General features: G+C 40.8%; 1 protein-coding gene and 1 long non-coding RNA gene across 2 annotated transcripts in view; one reads left to right on the forward strand and one right to left on the reverse strand.

The window, feature by feature from the left end:
* LOC309661738 overlaps positions 1–8,436 on the forward strand; it is a 31,297-nt gene extending 22,861 nt beyond the window's left edge. The window contains exon 4 of the long non-coding RNA XR_014264235.1: positions 5,123–8,436. This is a non-coding gene — a long non-coding RNA (uncharacterized lncRNA). The remainder of the gene's footprint in view (positions 1–5,122) is intronic.
* LOC309661715 (placenta-specific gene 8 protein-like) lies at positions 1,049–26,704 on the reverse strand. Its single transcript, XM_082463674.1, has 5 exons — positions 26,612–26,704; positions 10,755–10,883; positions 9,056–9,180; positions 3,677–3,791; positions 1,049–1,613 (listed from the first exon to the last, which is right to left on the reverse strand). Exons 2-4 carry the CDS (start codon positions 10,852–10,854, stop codon positions 3,687–3,689), a joined length of 330 nt encoding a protein of 109 aa, XP_082319800.1. The 5' UTR covers positions 10,855–10,883; positions 26,612–26,704; the 3' UTR covers positions 1,049–1,613; positions 3,677–3,686.
* Between the last annotated feature and the right edge of the window lie 1,135 nt (positions 26,705–27,839).

The raw sequence follows: 27,839 nt of genomic DNA on the forward strand, positions 1-27,839 counted from the left end.
AGGTACAAGCTTCTAGTGAATAAGTCATGGGGATATAATGTACAGCATGGTGACTATAGTTAATAGCACTGTAGTGCATATTTTTTGATATTTATTAATATGGGAAGTCATTCATAATTTGTGGCTAAGCCGTAAAACAAAACAAGCAATTTAGAAAATGGTATGGACAACATCATCACATAGTTTCATAAGGAAAATGACTAGAAAAAATACCTCCAAATAGTTTCATTTTGCACAAATGTCTTATCTGATTACTATTCTTGCCACCTTTTATACTTTTGAAACTAATCTACTGACCTCTTAACCACAATATCTTCCATGTGCTGGGGGAGTAAAAAGGAAATTAGAACAAATATGATCTGTCCCCGCTTTCATGCTGCTTATCAGTTACCATCGATGCAGGTGTTAAACAAACCAAAAAATAGAAAAAATGAAGACTGCTAGGAAGGCAACAGACAGGATATTCTATAAATTTATAATAGCAATCCTTGGAATCCTAAACCCCAGGGTTAATTTTTATAAGACAATAAATAAATAAAAAACACTTCTGTGTACTGTTATGAACAATGAAATAGGACCTGCTTTCTAGACTCAGCACTGCCATTCTGTATACATTGGTGACCTTGTAATGCCATTTAAGTTTTCTGTCTTGCATATTTGAAAGTTGCCGAGAGAGTAAATCTTAAAAGTTCTCATCACAAGAAGAAAAAATCTTGTAACTGTGCGGTGATGGATGTGAACTAGAATTATTGTGGTGGTCATTTTGCAATATATACATATATCAAATCATTACGTTGTACACCTAAAACGAGTGCAATATTATACGTCAATTATATCTCAATTAAAAAAATGAAATAAAATGCCAAGTTAACCTAGAAAAAAAAGGAAAAATAAAGGTATGTGGAGCCCCTGTGGCTGGCTTGCTGCAGGGGATGACTTTGGGGAGGACAGAGATGGGCGATGGGAATGTTAATTAAGTGGTTTGCTACATGGCTTATGACAGAAATTCTCCCTTTGTGTATAAAATCTACAGTAAACTCTGCATTGCTAGGCAATTAACTCCTGGAGTAGATTTACTTTATGGGGCTGTGAAGACGTGCCAAAAGACATTCAGGCTCCCTGAGGGAGGAAACCACACTTTCCTGGGGTGAAGGGCCGTGCAGGGTAACACCTAGTCTCCCAGTGCAGGGAAAATCCAAAATAACAGAAGGCTTTTACTTGACAACATTTAAAAAAAACTTCTTATTCTGGACATTTTCAAACTTACGTAAAGGTAGAAAAGTAGAATGAAGAATCTCTACGAACCCATCATTCAACTTTGACATTTTGACAAGCTTGGGCTCATTTTTAAAAGAAGCATATTGTAATTTTCCATGAAGCAGTATTTGAAGACACAAGAATTGTTGAGGAAATTCATTTTTTAATGGCATTCATCTTAGAGAACAGCAGTGGAAATATATTTCTTTCAAAATAAACCAAAAATTAAAAATGTTTTGAAGCCATTTGAAACCATATGATTAGCTGAATTAATTTCTAAGACTTGAGGTGAGATAGCACTGAATAGATGCAGTATTTCATTCCAGCATTCTCTTTCACTACTATGTGAATTTGACCTGTAGAAATCAGAAGAAGAAAAGGAAAGAAAGACTAAATCGATGAATGAATTAGGACTTATCAATTCCATCTTTACATTATCTTGTTCCAAGTATCAAAACTTTCATTCCACTGCTACCCTACTGCCAAATTGCTGCATATTTAAAATCTATATCAAATAATGGCCCGTGGTTCAGTACAACCTATTTGGAAGACTCACAATCACTACTTAAGATTCAGATGAGTCTTCTAGGTTGGAGCCTCATTATGCTTCCTTGCTTGAAAGTTGCATTTATTTATTCATCCACATTAGTTATTAAGTGTCTACTATGCATCAGACACCATTGCTAGGTGGTTGGGTAAACCAACAGAATGCTCTGTAGATTGCCAGAGCTAACCTCTCTTATCAAATGGCAATGACTCATCAAACATGCTAAGGTAAGAGACTCCTAAAGGCAGAGACCCCAAAACAATTTTTTTCATTAACTGGATGACTAGACCAGTAAACTGCCACATTCTAAGTAGGAGACTAGGGCTACTTTGGCAAAATTCTGAGCCACATTGGTAACAAAGGGCTTTAAAGAAACATCAATGCTAGGGAAGATAAACAACAGCCAATTCTCAGGAGGTAGGGTACAAGGAGGAAAAAGAATAAGAAAACTCATCATCTTGACTCTGCTTGTAAATGAGTAAAGCACATTGAAGAAAGCAATCAGAAGACAAATACTAGGATACTAAAATGGTACTAGGGGCTTCCCTGGTGGCGCAGTGGTTGAGAATCCGCCTGCCCATTCAGGGGACACGGGTTCGATCCCTGGTCTGGGAAGATCCCACATGCCATGGAGCAACTAAGCCTGTGCTCTAGAGCCCGTGAGCCACAACTACTGAGTCCGCGTGCCGCAACCACTGAAGCCCGCATGCCTAGAGTCCGTGCTCCGCAACAAGAGAAGCCACCGCAATGAGAAGCCCGCGCACCACAACGAAGAGTAGCCCCTGCTCGCTGCAACTAGAGAAAAGCCCGCGTGCAGCAGCGAAGACCCAACATGGCCAAAAATAAATAAGTAAAATAAATAAATTTATAAAAAATAATAATAACAAAATAAAATGGTACTAAAATGCAACATGAAATGAGCTAAGATGTTCATGAAGAGGACATCATTTGGTGCTGCATGTGGGCAAAATAAGTAAGAGGGAGACAGACTGTGCCAGTGCCAACCAGTCATACTCATGAAGGCACCATCCTGACCAAACACTTTTGAAGACTTTTTGGGAGATAAGACTTTGTAGACAATAGCTATTTCCAGGTGAAGATAAAACTTTGATAACAAATTCAATGGGATTGGCAGTAAGTGATGGAAAGGCAAGACTGAGTAAGCCTTTGCCCTCTGGCCTGAGAAAAATATGAAGAACTGAGAGGATTAAAAATGTGACCAGGAGAGCTTAGGGAACTAGGTAAATGAGTAGCTGCCCAACTTTGACCATACTGCCACCAAAAAGTCAGTACTCTTCTTCCTAAACAGGAGCTTTGGGCATTTTGGATAACTGAGTGAATTGTCCACACTTAATTTATAGAGACTAAGATAGCTTTCTACCACTTTGGAGAATGAATTATTATTTCAATATTGTGGAGTTGACAAGAACATATAACTAGATATGTTACCCAGTCACACTTAGTGTAACATCTCAATGGGTTACTGTTGGCAGCAGTGGACCTGTGATCTAGGCTTAGGGAAATGAATGTTCTGTCGTACAAGTATCTCTACTACCTTAAATCATGATGTAGTTAAGATAGGTATGGATGAGATGTGGTATGTTTATTTGTTACATCACACGGCCACTCCACCTGTGGCAGACATCCTAACAAATCACAGAATTCTTTCCCATCCAGTCAGGGTTAGCCCTCCCTATCCAGGCTCTGGGAAGCTGACTCCCAACTGATTGGTGTAGGCTGGCCATTGAAAGTCATTTACCCCCCATTTGGTAAGGGATATCTCATGTATCTGTGAGACAGATACCAAAGAAATCAGATGTCTTTGAGAATTTGTTTTGATACTCACAAATCAAAGAATTCCCACCAACTTACCAAGCATCTTTTACAAAGCATTCATTGCTTTTCTTTTTTCAATATCTCGCTTGAGTTGACAAAGGGTGCAATTAGGGAAACATCCCAGCCACAGGAAATCATTACAAATAGACCCCTGTTAAAAAACAAACAAACGGATCAACACGTAGCCTATAAATACAGTCATACAATTCCTTGCATTTGTTTAACTTTTCATACCTCTTTAAAACATACATTTTATGTCACTTGTTTATCATGAGAATTCTGTGACGTTATCCCTATTTTTCTGATGACCAAGTGAAGTTAACTGACTTGCTAAGATCACATAAATTGGTAGCAGTGATTGGTCTTTCTCTTCTCAAGCCAGTGCCTTTTTCATAATAACATACCATTTCAAATGATCTGCAGGTTACAATTATAGCCCCAGTTCTCTATCATCTGTTGTCTCTTTTTTTGTTCCTTTTTAAGAAAACTTTGGTTTATTTATTATTTTTATTAACGTGGAATTGTTCCCTTTAAAGCCAGTTGTGTAATGCACCAATTTTTCCAATTGGTTGTGAGTATAGTGCCAGATGAGGCCTCACCTTGTATCTCTCTAGCCATTTCCATTGACATCCCTCATGCTATTCTGCAAGGGAGGAAGTCCATAGTGAGGGAGGGATATATAAATTATGGGGAAAAGAAGAAAGAAGATAATGAATAGTGTCTGGAAAAGCCACTATTCATTCGTAGAATGGGCTGCTTTGCAAAGTTTTTTTTTAAATAAATTTATTTATTTATTATATTTATTTTTGGCTGCGTTGGGTCTTTGTGGCTGTGCGCGGGCTTTCTCTAGATGAGGCAAGCAGGGGCTACTCTCCGTTGCGGTGCATGGGTTTCTCACTGCGGTGGCTTCTCTTGCTGCGGAGCGCGGGCTTCAGTAGTTGTGGCTTGCGGGCTCTAGAGCGCAGGCTCAGTAGCTGTGGCGCACGGGCTCAGTTGCTCCGCAGCATGTGGGATCTTCCCGGACCAGGGCTCAAACCCGTATCCCCTGCATTGGCAGGCGGATTCTTAGCCACTGCGCCACCAGGGAAGCCCTTTGCAAAGTTTTGAGGGCCCTCTCCATGGTAGGTCTAGTTGGGTCTTAATGACCCTTGGGTAGAGATGCCCTTGAAGTGACTCCTGCTCTGTGTAGTCGGCACTGAGTGATCTGAGGGTTCTAGTCTGACAACCAGATTCTATGACTGTGTGTCTTGACTGATTGAAATAATTTTGAACTCCATTTTTGGAGAGCACTTATACTTTAAAATGTTGCATTTAATACAACTCCCAATTTACAGTGTGAGCAGAGACAGAGAGAAACAGAGAGAGAGAGCAGGAAAGAGAGAGAGAGATCTATAGTAGATTTAGTTTATAAGGGTTGGGAGCTCCTAAATGGTGAGATTATAAGTGATTTATTTTTCATAAAATTTTTTTTCTTTGCTACAGTGGTTTTGATTTTCATCTAACAGAGAAAGCATGTGGGACAAAGAGTGGACAACTAGATAACAATGTTAGAAATCTTCTAATGTTGTGACCTTCATCAGATGGAGGAATGGATATTCAGCTTGAAGACAATTCAGTCTCTTGGCCTTCTCTTTTTCCCTGATAAAGCATCCAAATCCTCTAACCCTTCCTCAAAGTACTTGTTTTTTTCATTCTTTAGTTCATTGTTTATTTTTATTCTTTTTATCTTTTAAACCTTCATTAAACCAACACTTGCTGAATACATATTATACGCTACAAAGAAGAAAATATTCAACAAGGATGTAACCACTTTTCTGTTCCAGCATGTCTGTGCCTGTCTTTGACCTCAGGGAGTTTTTAGGGGGAAAAAGTCCCACTATTATTTGCTGAGAGACCTAGGGAAACCTTTAGAAAACACACTCTAATTCTAAGTCTGTTTCATAATACAGATACAGAGAATATAAAAAAGAAAAAACATTCCTTTTTCAAATGAGAGGAAATGAACTGCAGGTTTATACCATGCTGAAGTTAATAAGGGACATAAACGCCTTGACCAGAACAGCTTCTTGGGAAATGGGTGCCAGAAGGAAAGATTTTGCATTCATCACTCTGTTTGGGAAAGGGGACTGGTGCTTCATTTTTTTGGAAGCCGTTAAAAAAAGAAGTCTTGTTATGAGCACTATTTACAGAATCGTTGAGCAAATAAACGAATGAATTGTGGTACATGGCTGAATACACTTGGATTTGGGAAGACAAGATGGTCAAGTGGGAAAAACCAGACCTGACTCCAAGTCAGAATAAACTTGAGCCCGAATTTCAGCATTTACATGTTCTGTGACCTTAAGCCTTTCTCAGTCCTGGTTTTCATGTCTATAAAGTGGAGATAACAGTCCCTGCACCATAAAGAGTTTGTAAGTGGTAAATGAGCACATATATGTTAAGGTAGTATCCCAGCACCTAGGCGTTCAATCAGTGGTTGTTTTTTTCTTTCTCCTCTGCTGCAGAGGTTGTGGCCCTAGCCAAAGGGATGCTGTCTTGACTGTGTCCTGCCTCTGTGTCCAGGGTCAGGTCAGAGAGGCTGTATTGGAGCAGTTTGCATAGATGCAAAAGTTTGCACAGATGCAAAGGGGAAACAAAGCAAAGAACCTGAATTATATAAATTATATTATTATATTATTATATAATAATATAATATATATAATATAATATAAAATATAATATTATTATTTATATAAATTATATAAATCAGTCCTAGGATTTACTAGCCATTTCTGAAGTCTGTTCTAAGGAGGAAGAAGAGAGATACATTGTCTATAAATACACTTATTTAATGTATACCAAGGAAACTTATTATAGCATAGAATCCCAGACCCTAGAAGTGACCTTAGAAATCATCTTGCACAACTTTCTCACGACAGATGAGAAAATTGATGCTGACAGATGACTTCTCAGAGAGTCCAGAAGTTAGCTATTTTCTGAGCTGTTCCCAGAACCTTTATCTCCAGAATCCAGCTAAGCACCCCTTCCTCTACGCCACTATGGTCGGGCCACTTTGAAAGTCTCACCCTCACACCCATGTACACAGCTACATACACCCAACACTTAGCGTACAGTTTTGGGAAGTTTATGGGACAGTCACAAAGTTAAGAACCCCTGTGTTAAGTTATGCTGGCATAAATGAGTGGCGTAAATGAGAGCTGCGGGGAGTGCTGAGAGACAGGCAGCTGAGCAAGCCCACAGGAGGAATGCAGCCTGCCTGGAGAAAACAGCTGAGCTAAGAACAAAGATAATAACAGTTACCTGCCAGGCCCTGTGCTAAGTCCTTTCCATGCATGATCTCATGTGACTCTTACTATGCCACCTTGGGGGGAGGTATCATTCTTACCATTTTATCAGTGAGGGAGCCAAAGCTTAGTAAGATGAGTAACTTGTTCTCGGTCACAATGAGCGGGGCAGAGGCTAAGTTTTCAGGAACACAAATCCGTCCTGTCACTTCTTTGTTCAAAAGAATTTTAATGGCTTTCCAGCTCACTTAGAATAAAAGCTAAAGTTCTTATAATGGTCTGCAAGGCCCTAGAATGTCTAATTCTTGCTAATGCTCTGATGTCATCTTCTTGTACTATCTCTCCACGCTCCCGTCTCCCTCCCCCCACCCCCCCTAAACTATTTCTGCCTCTCTGGCTGCTTGCTGTGTCTGGAACATTCCAGGTAAGCTCTACTTCAGGACCTTGGCTCTAGCTATTTCCTCTGCCTGGACTTTCCCCAGATGAGCCATCCTCTCATCCTTTTAGGTCTTTACTTTCTTACTGAGCTCTTTCCTGATAAATCTATTCAAAATTAGAACCTTTCAACACGCTATTCCTCTTCCTTGCTTTATTTTTCTCTGTTGCACTTATCGCCATCCTATAGGTTATACTCTTACTTAGTTATATTGCAGCTATCTTCTTCCATTAGTGTCTGAGCTCTACCATTGATAACCATCATAGTAGTAATTGATGCGGGCAAGAATCTTCGATGGGTGAAGGTTTGATGAGGAACAGGGTATTTACATCTCTCTAAAAAGTCCTTATCCATTATAAAGGGGGAAAATAGCAACTTTGTGGTGGAGAATCTTGACAGATGCTATCTTAACCAAGGAATCAAAGTTAACATCACGCATAATGAGATAAATTGATGTCACGTGCTTCCTGATGTGATGCAAAGCAAACATAACATCGCTTCTGTGGAGTTTCTGCCAAAAGTGTGTAACCTAAGTCTAATCATGAGGAAACATTTGACAAGCCAAACTGAGGGATAGTCTACAAAATAACTGATCTGTATTCATTAAAAAAAAAAAAAAAGACAAAGACTGAGAAACTCTTCCATATTGTAGAAGACTAAAGAGGCATGACAACTGAATACAATGTTTGCTTCTAGATTGATTTTCTTTTCATCTAAAGAAAATTATTGGGATAATTGGTGAAGCTTAAATAATATCCATAGATTACCTAATAGTACTGTATCAATGTTAAATTCCTGGTTTTGATAATTGCACTGTGGTAATGTAAGAGAATGTCCTTGTTTTTCAGAAATACACACTGAGATAGAGATAACAGGGCATCACGTTTAGAACTTGCTCTCAAATGATTCAGAAAAAAATAGAATAGATACATAGATAGAGGAAAGAGAAAAAATAAAGCAAATGTGGCAAATTTTTAATATTTGGGGAATCTGGGTGAAGCATATTCAGGAAGTCTTTGTACCATTTTTGCAAGTCTGAAATTATGTTAAATAAAAATCTCAAAAACAAAAAAGAATGTAAGCTCCATGAAGACAGTGATTTTGATTTCCTTTATTCACTGATGTGTCTTTAACACCTGTAATAGTACTTTGCATGTTCTATGTACTCAATAAATCCCTGTTGAATGAGTGAACTTCAGCTTACGACCTAACTACATTCTAGACGCTCAATAATCCCTTTTGAATGAATGAACACTGGTATGTGAGTTACCAGTGAGGTAACTGTCTCACCAATGTGCCAGCTCTGAGGGGAGCTATCACACACCCTTTTTTTACCCAAGGCTTTCTAAGCAACTGTCACCCACCCTGCAGGGTCCTCTGTCTGACTCTGAGTAAAGCCAGGAGAGATTAAGGACTCTGTGCTGACCTCCATCCCTCACCTGCTCACCGCCAGCAACTTTTTCAGAGACATATCTATTGGATCAATAAAAGATTTTATTATGAATATATTCCAAAGGATAGATAGCCACATGGTCTCTGTAAATCACTTAAAAAATTTAGGTTGGTAGTGGAGAAAAGACTAGGGTCAAGTCATGATGGTGAGAAAGGCAATCATGGACATCCAGTCAGACTGAAGGAAGGCCCTCGGGCTGTCCTGTCTGGGTTACTATTTCACAGTGGACATGGGTGACTCACCGAGATGCCGTATCGGGTCCGATACATGGTCCTCATGGCGACACTTGCTCCACACAGGCAGCATTCGTTCATGTCAGAGGCAATCTGACACGAAAGGCACAGGGGAAAGAAAGTCCCACAGAGGCCTGAGGGCAGGGTGAAATCACACAGAGGAATCAGTCAGGGTCATCGTGAGTTTGACTTAATCACACCGCTTCCAAAAAGATGCTCACTCAGGAAATGGCCTTAATGGACATTCAGAGAAAACACTGGGGTCCCCTGGCTCTTTATGTCTTGCTTCTGGACCCTACACTCCTGGAGGTGGGGAAAATTGACTTCTCATATACCAGGTCAGATTTAATTACAAAATCTCCTGCCTTGCCGATCTGAGCACGTCCAAATTATTTCTTCCCTACCCTTGTTTACATTTGGATCATCCTTGAATAGGAAGTTTGTGGCATCAGGAGGTCTGAGAAACCCTCTGAAAACTGTGGGAGGGTGTTTAGGGTAAGAAAACATTGAGTGAAGAAATAATGGAAAAATGAGAAAAGCAGTAGGAAACAGATTCTAGATGGTTGTTCTGGCAAAGAATAGAGGCCTATTATTGTTATGAGGATTGAAGCAAGTAAAAGTTAAGGGGTATTGGCATCAAAAGCTTAAAAAGCATACTGAAATTTCACTTTAAAGAGTCTGTATAAGACAAAAAAGGGCCTAAGAAAATAGCAACAAACAGGAAACTGTTCGCAAACATGCTGAGTACAAGTCTATTTTGAAAAGTTCTAGGGTAGAGTTTTGATATGGCTGTACCCTACATGAGATAAGAAAGGTCTTGTTTTTTGATTGATGGCGTTAAGCAAAAGGCTATCTCCACTGAACTTGGAACTTCCATCATATACAAAAAAAAGAGGCTGTTTTTCAAGACAGTGGAAAGACCAGCCACACAGAGAATGTCTGCAACTCTTTCGGCAATAGACTCTGAAACAAGGAAATTGTCTTACACAAAAGTGTGTTGGGTAGTGTGGAATTAAAGGAATTAAACGTCAGGAAAGCTAAAAACCTGAAAGCTTCCTGAAATGGAACAGCCACAAGAGTTACAAGAATACTGAAAACCAGAAACACAGACTCACCACTGTAGGGAAAGGAAGAGGTAGAGAGAAGACTGGAGAAACACATCAAGAACACAGGGATACTAAAGAGGTGAAAAATATAAAAAGAGGTGATTGATCTGGACAAGAGTCACAAACTCAAGCCCAGGCAAGTAAAAATGAATGAGTAAAATAGTTGGAAAAAACCCACAAAATAGCCAATAGTGGATGGTGGACATAAATATGGCAAACTGTAGAGTGATGGTCCCTTTGAATGGGTTTAGCTAATACTTGGTAGCAACTGACTTCTGCCAGTTGAGAATGAGGGATCCTCTTTTCAGATTTTCCAAATTTTTAAGAGAAGCTGGAAATCTAGATTGGAAAGTTAGATTTTTATGTGGGTTCTGATTTTTGTATGGTTCCTACTATTTGAAAATTAATACAGCAAGAGGGGTCATTATATACAGGGCAAACAAAACACATCCTGTGGCAAAATCTGCCCAGTGGTTCCACTTTGTGACCTCTGAGTTCTAGAATAAAACATGGATCCCTTGAGAGGATAAGCAAACAACTTTGTGATGTCAGCAACTGCACGACTGTTAGCCCAGGAGAAAGCAACAACGCTGTGCACTTACAAATCCCCATGTCATCACAGCAGTCAAACACGCCGGTTTGCCAGTCACTAACTGTCACACCTCCTGCGCCATATGTTGGCTGCAAAACAACTGCATTCATTTTTAAGACTAAGTTCAAGAAGGTACTGCCTGTGAAAACAAAACCAAAACAGTATTCAACACCTAACTGTATTGGATATAACGTAGATACCAATTCAGAAGACATTTCATTGCACCCCTCCGGCTTCGGGTCATTCACATTCAGCTAACTTAGCATAACATTTCCAGACTATTGCCAATATTTGAGAATTAAAAACATAAAGGAAAGAAAAACAACATAAAGGAGAGGGGATGAGTATTCCATTCTCAGGTTGTCTGGTTGTGTGTGTTGTTTTGTTTTTTTCCTTTTTCTCCTTTCACCAATCTCTCTTTTCATCAGCAATTTTCAAGACAACCATCCTGAACAATGTCTATTCTGCATTTGAAGTGTTTCTATTTAATAGTAATTATAATCAATGTTTACAAAGCTATTCCATTAGCTTTGTAACTAAGACATTGTCTTAGTTGCTCTGTAAGAGAACTCTGTGAGATAAAGTTCTTTACTTCTGCATAAAATTATTATTAAAACAGATGCTTCTAGCTAATGTCAGCATTAACTGCTTAATTATTAGTGGTGTCCTGATAGCTAAAGTTTACTTGGAAAAAGATTAATTTCCCTTTGTGAGGGTATCTCTGAAAAAAGAGGCTTCAAGTCCCACAGAAAAACCCAGTGGTTGCAAAACCAGTAGGAAGTAAGTGTCCCTCAAACAAAGTGGTGCCTATACTTCTCATATTTCATCCAGCGATCAAGTTCAGTCTTGTGAGCTGCTACCCCGTCAGAACTCTCAAGAGGGAAAATGTCTTCACTAAAATGATTTCACTAATGACTTCACTAAAATGATTCACTAAAATGATTTCACTAATGACTAATGTTAAAAATTTCTCCTTTCTTATTTCGAATCTAACCATAATGCTGTGCTCCGTAGTCCTGGTCCCTGGTCACTTTCAACACTTCCCTTGACTAGTTACAGGGCATCCCCCCACCCCTATTATCTCTCTGCTTTTGCTCCTTCAATATTCCTCCGCTATGTTGTCAGGAAAGGCCCCAGTCAAAGGTTCTACCACAAGGCTTCCCAATCCCTAGTGCTTGGTTAAAAATACAGATACTTGATTCTGATTCAGCAGCCTGGGGTGGACCCTGGGTGTGTAAAAATTTTAAGAGGTGATTCTGATACAGCCAGTTCTGGAGACCACTGTGTATATGTCATATCACTCTTCCTCAGTCCTTCCTAATCAGTCTTCTAAGCTCTTCACCTTGCTCTGCATTTCTTCCTGACTCATTTGTCTACTCTGAGATCCCTGACTGTTATCAGTTGATTCCCACCAACAGCCAACTCCCCATGAAGTGGAAGTTCGTGGAATAACAAATGCCAGAGCACTTTGAACTGCCTTAGAAAGGTGCCTCACATATTTATTATCAAGAACTTGCTTTATGACACAAAGAGAAAACCACCCAGATTGAGAAGGCTATATAATTATGGTCAAATCACACTAAGAATCATGTTTGAAACTGCAAACATTTAATAAGTATAAATATTTAACTAGAATTAGAAAGTCTTTCTCCTTTCTGACTAACTGAGAGAGCAACAATGCCTTTGCTGATAATACAGGAAAAGATATTGCTGTGTGGTGGTGCAGACTATTAACTGACAAGCTAAAGTAATAAAGGGCTGACCAGGCAGTCTTACAGCCGTGCCTGGCACACAGCAGATATGCAGCAGAATATTGTTGAAAGAATGAATTAGCGGAGAGGTGGTGGTTAGAAGTCATCAGAATGGATAGTATTCTCTTGTCTAATAGGTTGAATGTAAATTTGTGCTGGGGTAAGACACAAACTTTTCAGTTTTTGTATAGACGTGTTTTGTGTTTCTCATTATAGCGGAGTCTTTATGAATTAAACTATTCTCCATAGCAGTTATTGTCAACTGGTTTGTTTATAGATATTCTGTCTTAGGAGACCGCTGTCATATTGTTAGCTAACATTTGTGATATGACTTATTTACATACAATACAAAACTTGCTTATAACTGACCAATTTTCCTTTTATTGTTTTAAACTTTAGTGTAAGAATCACTTGAGGGGGTTTTTAAGAACGATACATCCCTAGAAATTTGGATTTAATCTAATAGGTCTGGAAAGGGATTGAGGAATCTGTATGTTTAATAAGCACCCAAGTGCTTCTTAAGGGAGAGGGGTTAATAAAAAGTAAGAGTGGTGAAGGGGACCAGCTGTATTATTGCCTAATCTGACTGCTTTAACTCTAAATCATATTTGTTTGACTCCTTTCCCAGACTAATGATTCCTCTGAGAACCAAATCAAAAGGGGACAAGAAGAGAAAAGGATAATTCATTCAAAGTCTTTTTATCCAGCAAGCCTGGCTTCATTTTGGTATTGGGTATAGTTACAAAGCCAGAGGGGGGTATCAGAACTTTGAATAAGGAGGAGAAACTAAGAAGAGAACTCATGAGGTGGGAATCTCTAGTAGTGAAATTAAAGACCTAAAACTGCAGAGACACTTGCAAAGCACCGGATGGACAAGTATAATTCACAGAGGAAGTGGTGGTATTTAATTTCAATCAAAACAAGTCCGTTTTGTGAACCTCTTTGACCCTGTGGGAGGTGTAAGAGAAGCATCTGACTCAGGGCCCTGAGCTGGAGAAGTCCAAACATGCGATCTGGGAACAAGTTTTGTGTTTTTTGTTTTTTTTCCAAAGTAACAGAAGTAGAATTATCATTCGTTTTGGTGAAGTTGGAGAAGGCTGATTGGAGGGCATGGGATTCTTGTCTAGGCATAGATAGCAGACACTCTAGGCAGGGGAAATAATGTGAGGAAATGCACAGGGGAAAGAAAGAGGGTGGAATGCATGAAGAACAGTAAAGACATTAGCTTTTGGGAGCAGGAAGCAGGGTCGGAGTGTAGGGATAGAAATGCACGGCTGTACCTCAAGGTCTCCTTCCCACACCTGCAGCAGACATTTTCCACCCTCTGTGTGTCCTTGGACAAATAAACTAACTTCTCTGAGCCTCAGTTTTAACATCTTTAAAACGAGTATAATGTGACTTTCTTCTTTGAGTTGTCGTATTAATGTGATCAGACTATGTCTATGAAACACCGTGTTTCCTGTGTGTCAATGACCTGACATATGCACCACTGTGTCTGTTTTAAACTAAATGTTGCCAAGTAGCAGGGTCTATGCCTGATTTAATGGTACGGAAAAGCGCCTGGGAGCCCAGCACCCGAGGCTAACGACACTGTGATGATAGGACGATCAATGCCTTAAGAATCAGAAGGCTTGAACTGTAGTCACTGCTAGTATTGGGGAGGCTCAAATAATGTGAAGACATTTTGAAATCTGCAAATTGCCATATACATGGGAGACAGGTGCCAGTGAAAGTTGATGGAAAAAATCTGCACATGATATGTTGCCAATATCACAATGGCTTACACACGTATAGAGTGCTGTGCTTTTCATGTTTGATCTCTACTTAACATTGGTCTCTATTTAATATTCACTGCAGGCCAGAGCACTCAGGGAATTAAGGATGATAAGACCCTTTTTAATGCAGACAAGAAAACTGAGGCAAAGTGGTCAAGTGCCAAGGCCAAGGAAAGATCATGATCGCCAGGGCCAACCTCTTTGTAGAAGAGAAAATGAGGCTTGTCTCAAAGACTTAGTGTTGGTCCCACATCCTCTTCTTAGTCTCTCCAGGGAAAAGATATGGCGAGCACCTCGCAGGAAATGTTACAGGAACCGAAAGATGAGAAAGTGGAGAGCACGATCGAGTGGTTAGGTCATGGACTCTGGCCCTAGGCTCCAGCTCTCCCAGTGACTAGCTACATGGCCTTGGGCGAGTTACTTCACCTCTCTGTGCCTCAGTTTCCTCATCTGTGAAATGGGATATTAACAGTATCCAACTTACAAAGTTGTCACGAGGATTAAATGAGTTAAAATTTGAAAAGTCCTTCGAGTGATTCTTGGCAGAGGGTAAGTACTTCATGAATGTTAGTTAAATGAAAGAGAGTAGTACTTGGCTCTGGAGGGAAACACAATACTCCTCCCACCCCATGCCTCCTTTACACCCCTAGGAATTGTAAGATGTGGGTAGTTCTCCCACAAGGCTACAGAAGAAAGGGAAAGAAACAGAAAATAGCCACATGTTCAGAGTGACAAAGTGGCAGGGCTGGGATTTGAACTCAGTTCTACGGAGTTCCAAAGCCTTTATTCTTCTTTCCATTGAACTCTACCAATCAGGGACTATAAATCTTGGCCAGCAGAAATGAGCAAGCCTTGTTCAGGAATAAAAGGTAAGCCTTCTCCTAGAATGTCCCTTCTCATGCAAATTTTTGGGACTACCGGAAGCTAGACAGCTTGTGACTAACCGCTTTCTTTTTATGTCCGTACGTACGTATGTATGTGTGTATGTATTTTTAATATCTTGAAACCAGTCAATAAAAGCTTGCCCAAGGGTTCACAATACATTTGTAGAGAACTGGTTCTCAACCAGAGATTACTTCAACTCCCAGGGGACATTTGGCAATGTCTGGAGACATTTTGGGTTGTTACAACTGGGGGTGAGGACTACCTAGGGGGTAGAGGCCAAGGATATTTCTAAACATCCTGAAAAGCACAGGGTTTTTTTTTTTTTTAGAAAAGAATTTTCCATCACCAAATGTGAACTGGGCTGAGGTGAGAAACTGTGATTTAGAGAACATTTCCAACATCATGAAACAGGGGCATCGGGAGGGATTCTGAAGGCTATCTAGTGTAGTTTCCTAGCAGATACAGATGTCGTGTCTGCAGTAGGCCCGACGAACTGTCCTGGTGAGGAATGAAACCTTACACAACGCTTTTGAGTTCAAAAAATGTTCAAAGTGCAAGTGCTGGAACTCAGGGATCAGGACAGGAACCCCGTGCCCCCAAAGATTTGTTCACTTCCTGTCTGAAATGCCTCTTCTGTGTGGCAAGTCCTACTGGGTACCCCACTGCCCCCAAACTTGCCTCTTCTCTCTTCCTTCTACTTATTGTTCCTCTGTTGACAGTTTAATCTCCCCAGTTCTATTGTTCTTTTCTTCTTTAAATAAACTTTTAATTGAAATGAACTATATATACAGTATAGAAATTGTAAACATGATTGATGAATTTTCACCAAGTGAAAAATTCTTGTAACCACAACCCGATTCAAGAACTAGAAACTTACAGAACCCCAGAAGCCCTCCTTACTCTCAAAGGGCGTCTAACCCTCCACCCAGAGGCAACCTCTACCCTGTCTTCTAACACCAGAAAATCATTTTGCCTGTGTTTGAGACATATTTATTGAATTATATACATTATTTATTCTTCTATTCCTGGCGTCTTTTGCTCAAAATTATGATTGTGAGATTCAACCATGTTGTGTGCCGCAAGAATGAATGTGTTCATTCATTCTCGTTGCTGTATAATATTCCATTGTATAGCTATACCACAATTTATTTATCTGTGCTACCATTGTATTATTTCCAGTCTGGACTATTCTCAATAGTACAGTACATACATTATGTACGTTCTTGTACATAACTTTAGGTGAACTATGTATGTATCTCTGTTGTGTCTATATCTAGGAGTGGAATTGCTGGGTCCTAGGGTTCATAGATAGTGCCAAACAGTATTCCAGAGTGGTGGTACCAATTTACACTCCCATCAGTAATGTATGAGAGTTCCAGTTGCTCCACATCCTAGCCAATACCTGCTAATTCTACTATCTTTTTTACTCATAGATTGCTAAAGAATCTGGGAAGCAGGCACCTAGGTTTAAAATTGAGAAAAACAGAAATTATGGTTAAATGATTAAATAGAGTTGCTGCATTTAGGGAAAAAACACAGGATAGTCAGTTAAATTTGAATAATTATGTCCCAAGCATTATTTGAGATATACTGAAAAATTATTCATTCTTTATTTGAAATTCAAATTTAACTGGGCATCCTGTATTTTATCTGGAGCGTTGGGGGAATGATTTTAGTATGAGGTAATGCCAATGTGGGGCAGTTACTGCTCCCTGCGTTTCCAGGAATGGGAAGAGGGGGAGGAAGCAAAAACAGCGGGCTTTCCAAGGTTGCCCTTCTCTCCACCCCCTTCCCCATAGGGTCTCAAAGCACACTAATGGCGGCAGTGATTTATTTGATTTCTATCTAAATTCTTTTAAGAGCATTTCCTTTGGGAAAACACAATTGTTTATTCATGGATAGAGGAAGGAAAACTGAAATTTCTTGAGCAGTTGCTATTGCCAGTTTCCATGTTTGGCAATCTTAAGGCTGTTGGATTCTAGCCTTATAACAATCTTGCCTTCTATTTTGAAATCTGATACCAGGAGAAGTTAAGCAACTCAGGCTGGTTCAAAGCCAGATGAGCTAAAGCCAAAGTCAGAGCTCTTCCATTCTACCAAGTCTTCTGTCTTGTGGAAGGAGTTTCATTGACTAGCCCGGGTCCTGCTTGGGCTCTATTTCTCTCAGCCAGTCTGAGCTATCCTGATGGCATCGGGCGAGACCACTGCCTATCACTCACTTGGGCTTCCCAGGGCTCTTCGTTCCCTCGATTTCCATCCCCTCCTTTCTCCTCTGTCCACCTCCTTCTGGCTTTCAGCTTCCTACCAGATAATTCCATGGGTTATATGCAACCCACTTCTGGGACAAGCAAGTAAAATAAAGTCAACTGAGAAAGGCCTGCTTTTGATCATTTTGAGCTTCTGCAGCATCTACATGCCGCAACAGGCCTGTCTTCTACTCCCAGGTCTGAGTCTGCATCTGGAGCAGCGAACGACCCACTCCATCCCTCCAGCTCCTATGTGTCTCAAGCAGAATTCTGCAGCCTCTGCGTCACACTAGACCAGTTATGTTGTAAACCAGAAAATGCCATCCGCAAATATGCCTCATTAGGATAACGGTTATTTTGAGCTGATTATTTTAAGAAACAGCAGACACAGGAGAAGACTGGAAAACAGAGTAGAAGTCACCCTTTAAGGTGACTAATTTATACTTATAAAGGAAACGTCCATTTGTAAGGGTGGCTCCCTCTCCTACCAAGAAAAGAAGGATGACTCTAAATTACAAGAAACCCTTCAATGGAGTTATTTTCTGCATAACAAACCTTACCCTTGTTTACCCAGCCACCTCCCCATAAATGGCTTATCCCCACCTTCTCTCTTTTGCCTTTAGCTGAAGATGGTATTTAAGCCTGATTTCTTATTTATTTATTTATTTATTTTGGCTGCACCTGGTCTTCGTTGTGGCATATGGGATCTAGTTCCCCAGCCAGGGATCTAACCTGGGCCCCCTGCATTGGGAGCTTGGAGTCCTACCCACTGGACCACCAGGGAAGTCCCTAAGCCTGAATTCTAAGACACCTCTGAGAGTTAACAGTTTTCCCTGGATATCTCCCATGTATATGAGATACACGTGTTAATAAACTTCTGCTTTTCTCTTCTTTATCTTTTGTTACAGGGGCCGAGGACATAGAAGGGTAGAGGGAAAATTATTTTTCTTCCCCTACAATGTCATTTCTGAAATTTTAGCCAAAACAATACAAACTTTCAGTTATCAAGAAATTAAAAGATGATTTCATAGAGTTGAAGGTATGGCATTTCCTAATTTAAACTAAATCATTTCTATAAACAAAAAGCCTCTGGTCACCCACTGGGGGGTGGGAGGAGGGCTTCCAGCCCAACCTAGGAAAGCCCCCACGTAGCCCACAGCTGAGGAAATGGTCTCTTCTTTTCTATAGACTGGGAGTAAAGAAAGAAGATTAGTCACTCATCTGTATCTGGCTTCCATCCCCCTGCAGCCTTGTCCCCCAGAAACATTCAGATCCTGCACCTATCAAGGAATCCCCTTTCTTGATCTTCTCCAGCACCCAGACACTCCACAGCAGGCCTGCCTTTTTAGTCCCTGGGTCTGAGTCTGCACCTGGAGCCAATTATCTGGATCTCATACAGAATTCGGTATTGTCTGTATGCCAATAGGATTCTGCCTAATGTACCACCGATTATGTCATTTCTGAAATTTTCATCAAAACAATGACAACTCTCAGTTATAAGGAAATTTTAAAAGATTATGCATAATTGAAGGTATGGCATTTTCTAATGGAAACTAAATTACTTTTATTTAAAAAAATGCCACTCAAAACCATTTTCCCTCATGGTTAAAATGGTGCTCATGCCTGATAATGCTTAAATGAGGAGCCCTCTTGTATTTTTGACAGTGCAAGACTGGGAACTATTCGGACACCAGGAGAGCCCAGTAACCCTCCTTTCATCAAGAAAGTGAAGGGGACTTGGCTCACCAAAGTGTGCAGTTTGGGGAGAGGGTAGGAGATAAGGAGCACAGGATACATGTGCTCCCACTGTCATTCTACCATCACTAATCTCTCTGGGGACCTAATTCATTGAGCTTCTTCTCTACTTTGATCTTATAATTTGTTAAGGGGTTTCGGGCACACACGGTTCTAGGGAAGGACTGCCTTTGCACACCCGCACCCTGTAAGCCTGCCCTCAGGAGCTCTTCACAACTTGACCGACCCTGTTTTCCCAGTCCTCCCCTGACCATGTCCTTCCCATATCCAGTCAGATTCCTCACTGCTCTGCAAACTTTCCATTTGTGCTGTTCCTGCTGTGAATTCTTGCCTCCACTTTCCCCATCGACCTTCCAACATCTCATCTCAAATGCCACTTCCTCCATGAAGCCATTCCAAATCCTCCAAGTTGGCTTTGCCTCTCTCCCTCCTTTGAACTTGCTTAACCCTTTGGTGGTGTGGTGAAGAGCCCACTGGACTTGGGTCAGGATACTGGGCTCTAAACATAGCATCAACACTTGGCTATCTCCATGCCTTTTCTGTAAATGACAATGATAGTATCTTCACTTCCTCCTTCCCACAGTCATTAAGAAAGCTACAGGAAGTTATAGTAACTTCTCTTCACTTCCTCCTTTCCACAGTCATTAAGAAAGCTACAGGGAGTTATAGTAACTTCGGATATGAGATATCTGTAATTATGTGCATTCTGAGAACTTAAGTTTTCTTTCCCTTTTTTTTTGGCTTTTCTGAGGGTGGTCACTGGGCTTCAATGATCTTGGTTTTTCCCAAAGACAGTGGCCTTCACATAGCCTAGAAACTACTAAGTGCTTGATGGGGTTCAGGACCAGCTACCCTAAAATGTGGCATCTTGGCATATTGAATATCTTAAGCTGAAGGAGTTTGAGAAAATGGCCAAAGCAGGAAGGTCTCTCCCTTCACCTGTCTTCCCTGAAAGCAGGAGATAAGTGTCTCATGTGAAAGGTAACCTCCCTGTACCAGAAGGGAGGCAGACACCTTATCACCAGAGATGGAATTTAGGGTCAAGAATAAACAAACCTTGGGACTTCCCTGGTGGTCCAGTGGTAAAGAATCTGCCTTACAATGTAGGGGACGCGGGTTCCATCCCTGGTTAGGGAACTAGGATCCCACATGCCGTGGGGCAACTAAGCCTGTGCGCCACAACTACGGAGCCCACACGCCCTGGAACCTGCACGCCACAACTAGAGAGAAGCCCACATACCACAACGAAAGATCCCGCGTGCCTCAATGAAGTTCCCGCTTGCCGAAACTAAGACCCGACACAGCCAAAGATAAATAAATAAATAATAAATAAAAGATAAATAAATAAATAATAAATAAATCTTTAAAAAAAAAAAAAGAGTAAACAAACCTTGTTACTTTTTCACCATTTAGTACCCCTAGAGCAAACCCCCTTGTCTTGTCAATTCTTCACAAGTTTACTGTTTCTTTGTCTAAAAGTATGAAAGTTTCCCCTCTGGTCACTACTTTGGGTCTTTAATTCTCTTACGAAAGTCCCCATGTACATATGTAAAAATTTAATAAAATTTGTATGCATTTCTCCTGTCAAACTGTCTTAGTTTAATTTTCAGACCCAGCCAGGGATCCTAAGAGGGTGGAGGAAAACGTTTCCTCCCCTACATGTTCAATATCAGATTATTTATTCATTTAAACCAGTGAGTTTCAATCAGGGGTGATTTTGCCCACAGGGGACATTTGGTAATGCCTGGTGACATTTTGGTTGTCACAACTCGGGGTGGGGGGACAACTGCTATTGGCACGTAGTAGGTAGAGGCCAAGGATGCCTCCCCTCCCTCCTCCTCCCCGCTGCCCCCCATTCCCACCAACAAGGAACTATTTGGCCCAATAGTATCAAGGCTGAGAAATTCTGATTCATACTCTTGTCCTGTTTTTTTTACAAGATTTGAGCAGTTTACAAGCTTATATACATAACAAGACACAAAAACGAAGAAATCAGGGAAAATAAAACCTGGAGTAAATTTGGTGCTTGCTCTAAGGTTCCTGTACAGTGTTCAACATGGGCTGCAAATTAGACTCTGAGATTCCTACTGAGGTAGGAGATAGATGGGCCCCTGGGCTGGATAGCTGGTGTCTGTCACGTGGAGTAAAATTGAAGCTTTGTTCTCCCCCAGACACTCTAAGGACAAAGCTAGTGGCAGAAGCTGAGCTCTGCTGAAGCAAAGAGATAAGATGACCACTCCTGAGGTCAGGAAAACTTCCCTTTCTGCACATGCGCAGGAAGGCTCCTTGGGGGTCAAAAAGGTAGGTGGCACCACCCTATAAAAAGTGTGGACATGCACCCACAGGCCTCTGCAGTGGGATCCATCTTAACAAAAATTTGCACACACATGTTGGGGAGCATCCTAGGACCAGTCAGGTGTGAACAAAGAAGCAAGATAATTGGCCAGATGTAAACAAAGACCTGGAAGGACTGTCCTATAGAAGGGAGTTAAATCACCTCTTCACTACGCTCCTCGTTCAGGACGCCTGCACTGCTCCCTGGGTGTGTATTTCTGTAGCTTCTGACTTACTGCGCTCCTCCTCGTTAGAGAGGATACCCATACCCTTTCTCTCTGGGTATGTATTTCTGCCTTGCTTCTGACTTAAATAAGTAAACTGTTTCTCTGTGTGCTCTGCCACATGTTACGCTGTGTCTCTAATAATAAACTCTGTACCTGTTTTTTACAGTTTTTGCCTCCTTGAAACATTCTTGCTTTCAAACAGGGGAAACAGCTAGGGCCACCTTGCTTCTAGCCTCTAGCCCCTGGTGGTCTAGCAGTTAGGATTCCTGGTTTCCGTCCAGGCTACCCAGGTTCAATTCCTCGCAGGGGACTAAGATCTCTCTTCCGGAGGGAGGGCTGACTGCTGTCCCTCTGAGATCACTACCAGGCAAAGCAAAGAGGGAGCATAAACATTTAGGAGATTGATCATGTCCATAAAATGAAAACAGATTGAGACCTAGAGAAATTTCTCAACAGGCTCCTCAAAAAGGAGATTATCTGTGACATGCAGTGGCTAAAGCCTTTATCAGTATCTCTAAAATAAACAGAACAATGACTTTCCCAAACCTATACCCTAATATAAGGTTACAGCACAATGCTACGGTAGAATCACTGAAAGCAATCACCGAGAAGCTAAAATGATCCCATCTAAGTATTTACCCCTCTGATAATATGGGATGATTCAAGATTAAAAATCAGATTTTTTAGATTGTTCAGTGAAACACATGGATGCATATTCTTTTATAAACTTCCGTGAATAGTATTTTCACCAGCTGGGGCTTGATAAGATTTGGGCAGAAGTGAGGCTTAATTAGAAGCCTCTGGCAAGAACCTGAGTTCAGATTCCCAACTAGGGTTGCTTATTATACATAGCAACAGGTACACAGAAGGAAAGGTGTATAAGGCAAATGCATTGTTATAAAAATTAAAAGATGCAACCAGGACATGTACCTGAATAAAAGGCCATCCTAGTGTAGCATGGAGGTGAGCTAATGGCCATCCTAATTCAACACGGAGATAAGCCAAAGGCATGGCTGCAGAAAAGTCTGTGTTTTTCTCAGAAACCCATTCTAAAACTGCTTTAGCAAGTGACCAGTGGGGACGCTTAGAAAGGAGACTTGGCTGACACAGGGTAACCCCGGTATTTAAATACCCATTTAAAACAAGCTGATGGTGTTCTGTTAAGCAGTACATCTTGTGCACGCACCAGTGAATCATATCTGACTGTATGACTGATCAAAGTCCCAAGTTCTGCGCCCTAGAGCTGGAAAACTTTTATATCAGATGTTACCAAAACCCACCCATTCTGACAATAGAAGAAAGCAGTAAAATGCCCGTGGAGTCTAATTCTAAGTAATGTAACTTCCTGGTCAATGCTATGAAGACAGAAAAATTATAATATGGAACCTTAGATTATGTAATGAGTTGACCTGTTAAAAATACCAACCACTTGGCTCCATCCTGATTCTGGCCCATTGGTCTGGCCTTGGAACTGATATTTTTAATGCTTCCCAGGTGATTCCAAGGTTCAGGGAGGGTTGAGAATTAAATTATTATAATTATTAAAGGAAGTCTATCCAAAATGATGATTTGAGTATTGAAGTAGTGGAGCTTAAGCCTTTTTTCTTCTTTTTAATAAATTTATTTATTTATTTATTATTTATTTTTGCCTGCGTTGGGTCTTTGTTGCTGTGCGCTGGCTTTCTCTAGTTGTGGCAAGTGGGGGCCACTCTTTGTTGTGGCGCATGGACTTCTCATTGCAGTGGCTTCTCATGTTGCGGAGCTTGGGCTCTAGGCGCGCGGGCTTCAGTAGTTGCAGCACACGGGCTCAGCCACTCCGCGGCATGTGGGATCTTCCCAGACCAGGGCTCGAACCCGTGTCCCCTACGTTGGCAGGGGGACTCCTAACCACTGTGCCACCAGGGAAGCCCGTGGAGCTTAAGTCTTTTACACAAAAATAAAACACACATTTCCCCTCTAATTTCAAATTTCCCCTCCCACTTAATTTTCACCCCAAACGTGTATAATTTTAAAAACTTAGCTCAACTAATATGATCAATGAAGACATGTCTAAAAATCACAAAAGTGTCAAAAGAAAAAAATTTCTATTAAATCCAGCATACAAAGTTAACCACTATTGACATCTGTGATTATATCCTTCCATTTAATCTAACAAAAAATTTTTTGTGTGCAGGAACACATTTTAATGAACATACCAAATGTGGCAATAAAACCATTTATCCTACAGTGAAGAGAAGGCTGCTTCCCTTTCTGTTATAACCGGGGAGCAAGCATTTATCTCTTTCAGAAGTGGGATCCAATCATTGTGCTCTAGCTCAGAATTATTATCTAATTAGTTAAGACCTCTACCATGACTCTTGAGTTGGTGTAAAGGAGCAGAAAGAGACTTTCCAAGAAAGAGTTTAATTTGAGTTCTTCCAGCTCATCCCACAGTTTATTTCTGTTTGCAGAATTAAAGGTTGAAATATTATTGGTTGAGTGAATGAATCTTGGAGTTACCTTTGAAGTCTCAATGCATATGCAGCTATGGAAACTCTCAACTAAAATCATATTCCTCACTTAGGCAATTATTTATCTCCCCAGACTCATATCTTGCCTTTATTCTGTTTCTCTCTTCACATCTTTCTTAGAACCCTTTGTCTCCAATAGGAGCTCAGCAGGGGGGAATCCCCAAAAGAGAAGAGGGTATCACCAACTCCTGGACTTGCAGAGAGCTTGGCTCTACCCATGCCTGGCATATCTAGTATCTGGTCATAGCAGTATAGCAATCCTGCAATTGTCTCAGATTTAATATCTTGGCTAAAAGAACTAGAAGACCTATGATGTACAGGACTGTATTTTAAATCTTGCTGCAACTCAGTTTTGAATTGGAATCATCTGTCCTTTGAATCATGGGGTTGAAGATCACTTACCTGGTAAAAGACAGCTAATAGCTGCATCCACTTCAGCTTGAAGGGACTTAGTTGATTTTTTTTAGAAAACTTTTTTGGTAAACAGTCAACTTTGTTAAATAATTTTAGATTTTGTACTATTTGCGAGGGATAGGGTGGAAGAGCCCCCCATCCCACCCAATGCCAACAACTTGTACTGGTGATGGAAGTAAAGAGGGTTAAGATAGTGCTGGTCCTTAGCCGTAAAATCAAAGGTCAGAAGTTACAGAATGGTGAATTTGGGTGGTGTCTGTAATCCGTAACTTGAGCCAGTCCCATCCAATACTTTCTAAGAAGATAACAAAACCATTTGTGAGTGCTCTAGTCAGTATAAACGGATCTCAAAACTTCAGTGAAAATACAATTACCTGGTGGCCATGAAACGCTTAAACGCTGACAAATTTAATTCAGGAAAAAAGCAGCAGCCTATACAAACACTTAATTATAAAATATTTTTTTCTCCCCAAAGCCTCTAGATGTATTTTTCCAGAGCATGATCTATGCGCTAAGAGGGGCAGCCATTAAAAGCACATACATTTATCTCCGTTTTCATCCCCCCTCTCCCCCGCCCATCCCCATAACACCCAAATGAGTTTGAAAGTAGTGTTAAGTGCTAATTTCTCCATAAAAATGATGGCTAACCAATGGTGCTTGCTCAGTCCTTCTGGATTCCTCTGCATTTTGCTAATGCATTCAAGTGCATTGGGGTTGTTCTTAGGGTTGATTGCTTTGCAAGAGGTAAACTAAGCACATCCTTAAGGCACCAATAAAGTTGGGGCAATAAAATGAAATAGTGAAAACTTTGAGGGAAATCATCACAATTACATCAGACTTCTTTACATACGGAGGGATGTGCATGTAGCACACCACACATTTTCAGTGTGTTTAAGGCCTCTCAAGATGCCTGTCTGGTCCTGGTTATATTTTAAGGTCAGTTGTTTTCGGGTCCCTCACCTCTACTGGAGTCTGAGCACAATGGGTCCTAGCCACTCATCTTTTTATCCTAACACAGTGCCTGGAGCAGAGTAAAGGTTCAATAATGAGTGTTTAAAAAAAATAAATGAATGAACAAATGTATGAATACAGAAACGGTTATGTCCCATACACACAATTTCAAAATCTCTAGACTATACATCTATCTAGATGTCAGAAATACCACCTCCCAAACTGCACATGCCTTTTATCCACCATCTTTAAGAAATGTGTTTGCCTTAGGGACCTGGAAGTAAGAGGGAGAAAAAAATCTTCTTTGTTCTCCTTTCTTTAAATCATACAAGTGAGAAAAGCTAATCATTCCCTCAACAGTGAAAATACTGAGATCTGCCTTGGTAATACTGCCCATAATAACAACGATACAAATCAGGACAGGCGACAAGTGGCCAGATTGTGATGATCTCAAAAAATTGTTTTTGTTATATAAAAACAGAGACATTTAGAATTAACTTCAGACAATAAAATAATAATAAACCTCAAAATGACTGAAGCAGACGTCGTGTCCCCCTGCCCCACACTAGCAAAAGTAATTCCAACAGCAAATCTTGAAACCAGCTACAAACTAAACAAGTTTCTAGAAGGAATTTTAGAATATTCTGCTTAAACACACCAGTCTTAATGATGATACGATAATTTCTTCTTTCATGTCTAAGAACATTTTTTTCTCTTAAAAAATGTACCTTCATTTTAAAGAAACTGTCATGATATACACAGGCTCTTATGAATCACCACTGTCTAATTTAATTTAAAAGACAATTACATGTTGCAGACATGTGGGTTTTAACAAAAATTCACCGAAGCAAATGATTAATACCTATTATTCAATTCTGCCTTGTGTTAGTTACCCACGGTAAGATTTTACTGGCTCCAGAATTTGTTACTTTTAGAATTTTTTTTTTTTTTTCTTTTGAAGGAGGACGAAAGAGAAAGACAAGAGGTTTGCAGCACTGAAGTTATTGCAACAATACTTACCACACGCAAGTTAACTTGAGAGGACTGCAGCTCAGACCAGCCCGGAGAAGCATCTGGGAACATCGTTTTGTTGCTGCAGATAGGGCTGTAATCAGCAAGGGTGGGGTTCGGGTGTGGAAAGTTAGGAGGTGGGATTGGAGGAAAGAAACCATGACCTGCCTGTCTTTACTGCCCGGTGCGGGTCACTGTTTCTCTGTTTCAGAAAGCGGACACTCCATTTTTACCTTTTTCCCTTTATTTTATGTGACATTTGCCTGACAACACTGCCCCCTTAGAGGGCAAGATTTATTTATGATTGGGCAACAACACATTTTATGAGGGTCCAAGGCTTGTTTATTTATTTAGGATTTCTATGATTCATCTACTTCCTAAGGCACTTAAGGGTCTTGAAACACGTTTAAAAGTAAGTACTGGGCAGCTGGTCTTAAGACTCAAAAAATGCCAAAGACATAATTGACCTTCCTTCTTTCTTTTTTTTTTTAAAGCATTTCTTAATTTAAAAAAAATTATTTATTTTTGGCTGCACTAGGTCTTCGTTGCTGTGCACGGGTTTTCCCTAGTTGCGGTGAGCGGTGTGCGGGCGTCTCGTTGTGGTGGCTTCTCTTGTTGCAGAGCACGGGCTCTAGGCGCGCGGGTTTCAGTAGTTACGGCTCGCGGGCTCTAGAGCGCAGGCTCAGTAGTTGTGGTGGGCAGGCTTAGTTGCTCCGCGGCATCTTCCTGGACCAGGGCTCGAACCCGTGTCCCCTGCATTGGCAGGTGGATTCTTAACCACTGCGCCACCAGGGAAGCCCCTTGACGTTTCTTCTTGTCAGGTTGTTGAGACTTGTGTTCTAAGCTAAAGCGCTGTATGGCGGGGGGGAGACAAGGGAAGATATTGAAGGTTAGGGGGGCAGAGTGGCACATGGTCAGTGGCATTTTGGAGCCGCCTATCTGGTGCCAGTGTGGAGCCTGGATTCTAGAAGGTAAGACTGTCAGTGGTCAGGGAGACCACTGCAGGGACAATTTCGTAGAGAGGGAAGGATGCAGAGGGCCTGAGCAGGGATGGTAAAGCAAAAGCGTGGCTTTAACAGAAAATCATAACAGGAATTGGCAGTTCTTAGGGATTGGGCATAGGGATGGGAGGGGGAATGAATCACTTCATGAATCAGAAGATAGGTACATACATACACAATACTGTATATAAAAACCTCAACTGTTTCCAGGTTGCTGACTAAAAATTTGTTAGTTT

The sequence above is a fragment of the Balaenoptera physalus genome (genome assembly GCF_965194825.1).
Source record: "Balaenoptera physalus genome assembly, chromosome: 5".
NCBI classification, from domain to species: domain Eukaryota; kingdom Metazoa; phylum Chordata; class Mammalia; order Artiodactyla; family Balaenopteridae; genus Balaenoptera; species Balaenoptera physalus.

What these genes read in the sequence shown, in the direction of transcription:
- LOC309661715 (XM_082463674.1), bottom strand. Translation starts at nt 10,854, where the DNA reads ATGAATGCAGTTGTTTTGCAGCCAACATATGGCGCAGGAGGTGTGACA. An exon ending in CTGTGATGACATGGGGATTT is followed by an intron (nt 9,181 to 10,754) that starts GTAAGTGCACAG and finishes CCCTGCCCTCAG; the next exon opens with GCCTCTGTGGGACTTTCTTT. An exon ending in GGACCCGATACGGCATCTCG is followed by an intron (nt 3,792 to 9,055) that starts GTGAGTCACCCA and finishes GTTTTTTAACAG; the next exon opens with GGGTCTATTTGTAATGATTT.